Source organism: Gastrolobium bilobum, unplaced genomic scaffold, assembly GCF_033153095.1.
Source record: "Gastrolobium bilobum isolate Gb01-03AN ecotype WA unplaced genomic scaffold, APGP_CSIRO_Gbil_v1 utg3261, whole genome shotgun sequence".
Classification (NCBI taxonomy): Eukaryota; Viridiplantae; Streptophyta; class Magnoliopsida; order Fabales; family Fabaceae; genus Gastrolobium; species Gastrolobium bilobum.
This window is the reverse complement of record NW_026899069.1, coordinates 147,599-158,132: the sequence shown is the minus strand read 5'-3', so window position 1 is coordinate 158,132 and position 10,534 is coordinate 147,599. Positions and strand designations below refer to the sequence as shown.

Sequence of the window (10,534 nt, the reverse complement as noted above, 5' to 3'; positions counted from 1 at the left end):
AGGAGATAGTAAATTAAAATTGTTTATGGCATTTAAAAGAAATTGTATATACAGTAGAAGTAGAAGCTCAGGTATCTATTAAATAAACAAGATATTAAATAGAAAAAGAAAAGTATTTGTACCACATTAGGAATAGCATGTTCTCATTATAATTATCAATTAAACTGAATAAATATAAAAATTTAAGATCTCTTAAACTATTGAAGATGCCCAGTTGGCGAATGGGTCTCACTTTTCTTTTTTGGCAGTGTAATGAATCATGCCAGCCGGATTTTTCGATGTGTGGTCCCAATACCATGTGCTTCATTACTCACTCTGCTCCATGCACCTATTATCGCCCCCATTCTCGTTCCTTCTCCATCTCTCTCTCTCTCTCTCTCTCTCTCTGTGTGTGTGTGTCTTTCAAGTGAACAACACCACCACCATCACCACCATGAATACCCACATCGCAAAGCTCAAAACTTTCCCCATTTTCTTATCTGGGTTCATGTTCCTTTCACTCATCCTCTATGCCAACTCACAACCCATTTCACAAGATGCCCCTGCAATGCTTGCTCTCAAGAGCACCCTCAACCCACCCGAATCTCTTGGTTGGACCGGGTCCGACCCATGCAAGTGGAACCATGTCGTTTGCTCCGAAGACAGCCGGGTCACCCGAATACAAATCGGTCGCCAAGGCCTTCAAGGTACGCTTCCTAACAACAACAACAACAACACCCTCCAAAGCCTGACCCAATTGGAGCGCTTGGAGCTCCAATTTAACAACATTTCGGGTCCTCTTCCAACCTTGAGCGGGTTGAGTTCGCTCCAAGTTATCATCCTTAGTAACAACGGGTTCACTTCCATACCCAGCGATTTCTTCGCTGGCATGTCTCAGCTTCAATCTGTTGAGATCGACAACAACCCTTTCAAAAGTTGGGAAATCCCCGATAGCCTTCGAAATGCTTCGTCTCTTGTGAACTTCTCAGCTAATTCAGCAAACATCATGGGCAAAATCCCAGATTTTTCTGAACTTGTTGGGTTGACCCATTTGCATTTGGCCTTCAATAGCCTCGAGGGTGTGTTGCCTTTGAGCTTTTCTGGGTCGCAGGTTCAGACTCTGTGGTTGAATGGGCAAAAGGGTGATGCTATTCTTGGGGGCACTGTTGAGGTTCTACAAAACATGACTTCCTTAACTCAGGTTTGGTTACATTCCAATGCGTTTACTGGGCCCTTGCCAGACTTTTCAGGCTTACAAAGCTTGCAAGATTTGAGCTTGAGAGATAACTCTTTTACTGGTCCTGTTCCTGGTTCATTGGTGAGCCTTAAGTCACTTAAAGTTGTGAACTTGACTAATAACTTGTTTCAGGGGCCAGTGCCTGTGTTTGGTTCTGGGGTAGAGGTCGATTTGACTAAGGATTCGAATAGCTTTTGCTTGTCGGGCCCTGGTGATTGTGATCCCAGGGTGAAGATTATGCTTTCTATTGTTCAGTTTATGGGGTATCCCAAAAGGTTTGCTGAGAGTTGGAAGGGGAATGATCCATGTGCTGATTGGTTTGGGATTACTTGTAATAATGGGAACATTACTGTTGTTAATTTTCAGAAGATGGGTCTTACGGGTACAATATCCCCAGCTTTTGCCTCACTTAAATCACTGCAAAGAGTGGTGCTTGCTGATAATAATCTCACTGGTTCAATTCCGGGGGAGCTTACTACTCTGCCTGAGCTTACTGAATTGAATGTTGCAAACAATCAGCTTTATGGAAAAGTCCCAAATTTTAAGAGCAATGTGATGGTTAACACAAGTGGTAACAAGGATATAGGAAAAGATAAACCCAGCCCAACTCCTATAGGTCCACTATCGCCAAACTCAACAGCTCCAAACACAAGGGAAGAAAATGGCAGCAAAAAATCTTCCCATTTAGGAGTAATTTTGATTGCCGTGATTGGGGGTGTAGTGTTGGTTTTGGTGATTGGTTTCTTAGTTTTCTGCTTGTATAGGATGAAGCGAAAGCGGTTAAGCAGGGTACAGAGCCCGAATGCACTAGTTATTCACCCCCGTCATTCTGGATCAGATAATGAAAGTGTGAAGATAACAGTTGCAGGCTCAAGTGTCAGTGTTGGTGCTGTTAGTGAAACCCAAACCGTACCTGGAAGTGAGACAGGGGACATCCAGATGGTTGAAGCAGGAAACATGGTAATTTCTATACAAGTCCTGAGGAATGTCACGGACAATTTCAGCGAGAAAAATATATTGGGACAAGGTGGGTTTGGAACAGTTTATAAAGGGGAACTGCATGATGGTACGAAAATTGCAGTGAAAAGAATGGAGTGTGGGGCAATAACTGGGAAAGGTGCAACAGAATTTAAGTCTGAAATTGCTGTTTTGACTAAGGTTCGCCACCGGCATCTTGTTTCTCTTCTTGGTTACTGCTTGGATGGGAACGAAAAACTTCTTGTGTATGAGTACATGCCTCAGGGGACACTAAGTAGACATTTATTCAACTGGTTAGAAGAAGGACTGAAACCACTTGAGTGGAATAGAAGATTAACCATTGCCTTGGATGTGGCAAGGGCTGTTGAGTATCTGCATAGCTTGGCCCATCAAAGCTTTATACATAGGGACTTAAAGCCTTCAAATATTCTCCTTGGAGATGATATGAGGGCTAAGGTTTCAGATTTTGGTCTTGTGCGTCTTGCTCCCGAAGGAAAAGCTTCAATAGAAACAAGAATTGCAGGAACTTTTGGATATTTGGCACCAGAATATGCAGGTATCTTTTTTGTTTTTTTCTCCCCTTCCCTTTGCAAGTTCTTTGTGAGCTAGATCATTTTGAATTATTCCCAAAGAAGCAAGTAGAGATAGTCTGATCATGATCTATAGATATTGGTTTGGTTTGATTTGCTATTATGTGATTTATAGGCGACATTCATTTCATGTTAGGAAGGTAATAAGACATGTTTTCTTGTAACAATTGAGTAATAAACTTCATTTCAATATTTTCTCCAATTCACCGGGAAAGAGATATAGGTTAGTGATATTCTCTGCCACCGTAATGAGACCTGGGAATCTTAACTCTCATTACAAATTCATCCTGTTACTAGAAAGTTAAGAATGCAATTGGTCTGTATTTTACATTTGAGACATTCATTATTAGGTGCTTTAGAAATTATACACCTCACCCGGGCTTGGTCTTATTATCCATGGATGGTGTGATACATTTGTAATGAGTGAGTGTGTCTTATCTGAATTTTTTTGCTTGTTTCTGTTTTTATCTTTCTTTGCTATTGATTGTTTTTTAGGCAAATGTCTCTAACACAGCCATGCTATGTGCTTGCAGTTACTGGTCGTGTGACAACTAAAGTTGATGTGTTCAGCTTTGGGGTAATATTGATGGAACTGATATCTGGAAGAAGAGCACTTGATGAGACCCAGCCAGAGGATAGCATGCATCTTGTAACATGGTTCCGTAGAATGTACATAAATAAGGACACATTCCGCGAGGCCATTGACCGCACAATCGAGCTCAACGAGGAAACGCTTGCTAGTATTCACACAGTAGCTGAGTTAGCTAGCCATTGCTGTGCTAGGGAGCCATATCAAAGACCTGACGCGGGTCATGCAGTTAATGTGCTTTCTTCTCTTGTAGAACAATGGAAACCATCTGATCACAGTTCTGAAGATATATATGTAATTGACTTAGATATGTCTTTACCACAAGCACTCAAGAAGTGGCAGGCTTATGAAGGTAGAAGCCAAATGGAATCATCTTCTTCTTCACTCCTTCCAAGCTTGGATAACACACAGACAAGCATTCCTACGCGTCCATATGGATTTGCCGAGTCTTTCACATCAGCAGATGGTAGGTGATAACGTTTTGTTGTAAATAATTGTAATTGTAATGATGGTTATGTGGTGTTGTAATTTCATTCTCTTTGCTTCTTGCTTGCTTTTCTACTTGAACTTGTGTATCATTTTTCTTGTTGTAGTCTCTTCCACGGTTAATCTTACACTTCTTCAGCGTTTGGTTACAGACTGCTAAGTTGAGATTAGATTCTTAGCACGATATGTATTAATTTCTCATTTCAGTTCTTGTTTTTGTCCGTGAGTTAATATTCAGAGATTTAGATCAAATATCATGATTAATTCATTTACATGATATTACATTTATTTTGAACCAATGCGTTACAAGTTGTATTACATCCATGTTTCCTTGTGTATCAACATCAACATCACAATGAAAATCTGTTTCGTTGTGTATTGAAGAGATTTCAAAAAATTTCATACTGATTTGTGATTACTAACTACTTCAATCCGAAAAGTAGCTGTCATTTCAATGGTCCTGTGAATCTGCCGCATATGATGCAGTTTTGGATAAGCTTGAATTTGTGAAATGGACAAATTAGACAGGTATGAAAGCAGGTAAAGAAAGCCTTAAATATTATTTTGATGAGTCATGTTGCTGCAAGTCACGTAACTGTGAACTAAGATGCACATGTATGACAGAACACCACACGATACGAAATTTTAAAATTTCAAAATTATAGGAGGGGGCATGGATTGTATAAAGAACAATAAAATTAATACAAGACTAATACGAAAACATAAATATTAATGATATATGTAAGATATAAATATAAACCTAATACGAGCACTTGTAAAAAAGTACAAGTACAATTACATAGTCATTCCATAACACAAATCTTGGGGAAAAAAATATAAAAAAGGGATATAATGTTTCAAAAGCTAGTATTAATAATTGTAGACACTAGATATCGTACCTGTAGGCTGTAGTAATATACTTGATGACATTACTTGGACATAATGCGAAGTTGTGATTATATAGTTTGCTTCGACCTAGAAATCAGTCATAGCGGTAGATGTAGTATCCAATACATAATGGGACTAAGTTATATAGTATATCCAGAATAATACTAATTAAAAAAAAAAAACATTGTAGTATGGGAATTAGGGGTACACACAATAAGTGTTAAAGGAGTATTTGACTCGTAGTCGTCACGACACATTTCCAATACTAGTATTAGGTTTGCTATTATAAAAGGGAAACAAATAAAAAAAAAAGTCAATAATAATAGAATTTGCATAAGACATGTGAATTTTTTATTTGCCGCTTGCGTACAAAAAGTATACAATTATGATTGTTAGTTGAAACATTAGCAGAATGAGTTTTAGTAATTTTATAATTTGTTATATACGTATAAGTATTTTATTATAATATTTTATTAATCAGTATAACTTCACACTTTTTGTATTAAAAAAATCCTAAAAGAGAAAGCAAAATTGGTGGCAAAAGGCAAATGGATCTTGAGCCGAAATGCGCGTAACCATTTCCAACTGGCTTCCATATGTCACTTTAGGAATTCTTATGTTTTTTAAGTTAGAAAAAAGGAAACGCATCAAGAAATTGAAGTTTCTTTTCAACCTTTTAAATTAACTATCCTATAAGGAATTTTTGAATTTTTTTTTTCTGATATGCCACAAAAGAGTCAAAATGCCGCATTAGAGATCGAATCCAAATTTCTCAAATGAATTTTTGGAAGTATTCTTGGACAGAGAGTCAAAGGACAAAGACAGGCACATTCATTAGAAAGACTAAAGGGAAACTTTGTGTTTACAGAGGAAGAGAACTCACCGGAGCGAAGCAAATGTGAAAGGGAAGCGACGTGAAGCAATGTGAAAGGGAAACGACGTGAAGCAGAGATCGTGGTTGTTGATTCAATGTCGTAACCGGACGATCATGGCGTTGGTGTCACCGGAGCGAAGCGACGTGAAGTGTAAACGAACCCAGTAAAGTCATCGTGAAAGGAAAGAAATGAACCCATAATTTTGTGAAGGAGAGTATCACGGCTAGGGTTTTAACAAGAGAGGATATTTTAGTAATGAAAATATTAAAGCGAGGTTATTTATGTTGTGTAAATTATGTAACATTTTTCCACTAGGTGGGAATTCAAGAATATCACTTACCTAGTGGTATTATTTCATGAGTTTCTTATTCACACTTTTTAATTCTTAGGAACCTCATTTTTTCAGAAATTTTTTAAGAATTCTTGTATCAAACGTGAATAACTATAATTTCTAATATGAGTTTTTTGGGAATCTAAAATTTATCCATTTACCAAACGATCCAATACATTAAAATGCACATTCATATTCATATTTTAAAAATGTAATAATTCAACATCATCTTTATATTGTTATGGATAAAAGTTACTTAGTTAGCATTTATATAATTTGTTCCTGCAGTCCTTTATATTGTTTTCGCTGCCTGCCTAAAAATTTAATAGTAGGATTCATACGTGGCTTATATGGGCCAGCAGCAATTTAGCACCTGTCAATTCGCAAGTAGCTTTATCTTCTTGTCGTTTTTGCTCTCGAATCTGATAGATATTATTTGTTCTGATTTTGTTTCCTTTTTCATGTGAGATTTGTTTCGTGAGATCGTACTAAGGAAGTATACCCTTTCGCATTATCTACTTATTCACAAAATGTACATTAAAAAACTTACATAACAGAATTTACATTCAATTATTCTACCTCCTCTAACTTCTTATGTATTAATTCAACAAAACGGGAAGGAGAAGATCTTCAGATATGAAAAAGGAAACTAAGGGAGAAACGTAAATTTATATAATGAGTTTGAAGAAAATAAAATAATATTAACAATTACTGATTCAAGTGAGAAGTTGGATTTTTATTTTTTTTACTACATAGTATTTTTTAATACTTCACATCATATTCATACAATATTCCTAGTCTTTTTTTTCCTTAATAGATTTTTTTTAAATGCGCCATATCATTTACGTATCTAAAACCAGAATTGGGTCCAAGCCCAATTAGATATTTTAAGCCCAAAGAATAATTTGCACTGTGCAAGAATCTCAAAATATCTCCCTTCTTAACTCTCCGCTCCCTGGCATTGTTTTTTTTTTTTTTTGGAGGTTACAAGGAATTGAACACAACATCTTACACTACACACACCCCACACCATTGTGGCCTTGTGGGCATCTTGCGAACAGTTTTTTTTTTTTTTTTTTTTTTAAATATTTCAATTGGTTCATCGCTTTGTGACTAATCTGATTCGGGACGGGTCCAGGATTAAGACTTTAAATTCCTCCCAAAAGTGATACTGAAAAGGATTGAACACATGCTCTCACCATCACTTGCTCAGATCCCATGCGTCTTGCGAACAATCTTAAGTTAAGGGGTTCATCCCCAAAATAACAAGGTTTATTTTAAAAATACCCTGAGTCAAATTCATGAAGATATTTTTCCATATCAATTGATTAGAGAGAAATCGTGATTATTAAGGAGATGTCAGCACCCTCTAAGAAATCAAGATATATAGCGTCTAGAATTATTAATCCATTTTGTTTTTATTCGGACAACATAATCCTCATATAGTAATGAGCTTTATTTAATTTGGGCAAAAAACCTATGTTATAGCAAATTAAGAAGATTTTGTGTGGCCAAAACTATATCTATAATGTACGTACCAAGGTTGAAGTTCAACGAAGATGTGTGTTGAATGATGTATTTAATTCTCAAAACGAGGTTTTATAGACTCTTGCATAAGAACCGAGGGAAGAAATTAACGAGTTAAGAAATGGGAATGCAAGGTGGTTATAGCTGTTCCCCTGCACCTCACCTAACAAAGATATACAATAAACATCCCTGCATCCAAACAATTTTTTAAGTCAATGTACGTAAACACGGATTTAAATATTTGATTACATAGATATGAACTTTTATCGGAGAAAGAGGAAGAAGAGCAATTAAAGATTAGAAATGATTTGAGATCCATAACTCATGACTATATTTTATGCTTGCAAAATATTGGCGGTGCTTCTCAAGTCTCCAATATACATATTACACAAATGTGTTCAGTAAAATCACTACCTCATTAGTTGAACTGATATATATATATATATATATATATATATATATATATGTATATATATATATATATATATAGAGAGAGAGAGAGGGGGTAACATCAGTGTCAAATTTGAAATTCGACACCTCATATGAGAGCCGACAGATCAAAAAAGATCAATGGTGTCACATATTTACAAATCAGAATCGTTGATCTTTTTTGATCTAACGGCTCTCAGATGAGGTGTCAAATTTCAAATTTGACACTGGTGTCAAAGGATCCTACCTCATATATATATATATATATATATATATATATATATATATATATATATATAGGGATAAGATCCATTGATACTGGTGTCAAATTTTAAAATTTGACACCAAATCCTAACCGTTGATTTCTGCCAATCAACGGTTATCATTTATTGGCAATTGATGATTAATTAATAAGTGTAATTCCCAATAAATGATAACCATTGATGACGAAAATCAACGGTTAGGATTTGGTGTCAAATTTTAAAGTTTGACACTGGTGTCAAAAGATCCTGCCCCATATATATATATATACATATATATATATATATATATAGGTAGGATCTTTTGACACCAGTGTCAAATTTGAATTTTGACACCTCATCTAGGAGCCATTAGATCAAAAAAATCAATGGTGTCACATGCTTACAAATCAGAGTAGTTGATCTTTTTTGATCTAATGACTCTGAGATGAGGTGTCAAAGTTCAAATTTGACACTGGTGTCAAAGGATCCTACCTCATATATATATATATATATATATATATATATATATATATATATAAATGAAAATAAAGTGACTGGACGATCCAGTGCATTATGTTCTCCCGCGAAAACATAGCGCAAAAATATTACAATGGTGTTCTCTCGGGAGAACATAGTTATAATTTTACTATAACTGTGTTCTCGCGGGAGAACACACTGGACCGATTTTTACATCCAGTCACTGTACACTCACTAAGCCCATATATATATATATATATAGAGGTAGGATCCTTTGACACCAGTGTCAAATTTGAAGTTTGACACCTCACCTGAGAGCCGTTAGATCAAAAAAGATCAATGGTGTCACATGCTTACAAATCAGAGTCGTTGATCTTTTTTGATCTAACGGCTCTCAGGTGAGGTGTCAAACTTCAAATTTGACACCGGTGTCAAAGGATCTTATCTCATATATATATATATATATATATATATATATATATATATATATATATAAGACAAAATTCTTTTGCTTCTACGTAAATAACATATTCTTTTGCTTCTGCATAAATAACATATTCAGGAAAGTTTCATTTTATGTTTTGCACCTCCATATATAAATTGGTATTGTTTTATTTTTAAGAAATGAATGCTTATCCAAGTCAATAGTAAAATTTGTAACTGAACCCAATGTAGTTCACAACACAAGTTGAGTAAATAAGGAGAAAACTCAAATTTGATTCCCATTAGATATATTTTTTTGGAGAGAGAGCAAGAGCTTTAATCAATGATGAAGTCATGTTGGCTCCAGCCAATATCTTGATCCTAGCTTATTTTTAAAAATTAGTCATGTTTTAGACTTGACTAGTGATGGAGCCAGCAAAGTATTTTAGTTATTGTCAAAAAATTTAACTGGTGTCAAAATAGTTACGGTTATATAGCTACGTCCAAAATGTAGCTAATTTTTAAAAAATTTGAAACATAATTTGCTACGTTTATTTAGCTACGCTTGAAACGTGACTTAATTAATCAGTGTCAAGGTACCTGCTGACACCAACGTGACTCTGTCACTAGACGTGACTAAATAAACGTAACTAGGCTGAATAATAGAATTTAGTATTTGATGCGGGCTAAAAAATTTTTTAGTAATGACTGAGTTACTATGCTGGCTCTGCATCTACTTTAATTATGATTAAGCTTGTGAAAATACTTAAGTACCCGAATCTCTTTAAAAAGTTAATTAAGGTCAGCATAAGAAAAAAAAATTGGGTAACTGTATTTATACATATAGTTGTCTAACATTTTTCACATACTATGACTTAATCACCTTTTTTTTAGTCATGTAAATAGAAGTCACTGCGCCTACGCGTCTGGTGCAAAGAGGCTCGCGAACACGCACACGTTACACGGACACAGTGGTGGCACGCGCAGGATACCATAAAGAATCTTTCTGGTCCAAAAGGCCAAACCCATGCAAGTCAGCACTCACGTTATGCCGTTCAAACTTGAGACCGTCTTATAAGTACAACTGTGACCTACTCTCTCTCTCTCATTATTTATTCCTTATTCACAAATCATATAATTTCAACTTCAATTCATTCATAAACCTCGACCTCTATATCTTCAAACTTTCAACGGTCAATATTCAAATACTCTCTATGTACCTACTAAAAATTAAAATTAAAAAAAAAAAAAAACTTTATTATTCTTTCATTATTTGATTTGAAACTTTCCTTCTTCAACCACTACCTAGCTTTGACCCGCGTCCCACACCCACTTATGTATGACCATCCTTATGTTATATATAAACCAACCACGCAACCTTGTTTTCCTCAAATCATTCATAAAACATAGAAGCAACCAAAAACAAAAAAAACTGAGACTTTATAGTTTCTGTGCTTAGAGTAACAAAAGAGAAAGACAGAAA

The 10,534-nt window shown here is 35.4% G+C and overlaps 1 protein-coding gene across 1 annotated transcript; it reads left to right on the top strand.

Moving 5' to 3' along the window:
* Positions 1-354: 354 nt before the first annotated feature.
* On the top strand, positions 355-4,080 carry LOC133286853 (receptor protein kinase TMK1). The gene is made up of 2 exons (XM_061484351.1): positions 355-2,750; positions 3,318-4,080. Exons 1-2 carry the CDS (start codon positions 434-436, stop codon positions 3,845-3,847), a joined length of 2,847 nt encoding a protein of 948 aa, XP_061340335.1. The 5' UTR covers positions 355-433; the 3' UTR covers positions 3,848-4,080.
* The last annotated feature ends 6,454 nt before the right edge of the window (positions 4,081-10,534 follow it).

What these genes read in the sequence shown, in the direction of transcription:
- LOC133286853 (XM_061484351.1), top strand. Translation starts at nt 434, where the DNA reads ATGAATACCCACATCGCAAAGCTCAAAACTTTCCCCATTTTCTTATCT. An exon ending in TTTGGCACCAGAATATGCAG is followed by an intron (nt 2,751 to 3,317) that starts GTATCTTTTTTG and finishes ATGTGCTTGCAG; the next exon opens with TTACTGGTCGTGTGACAACT.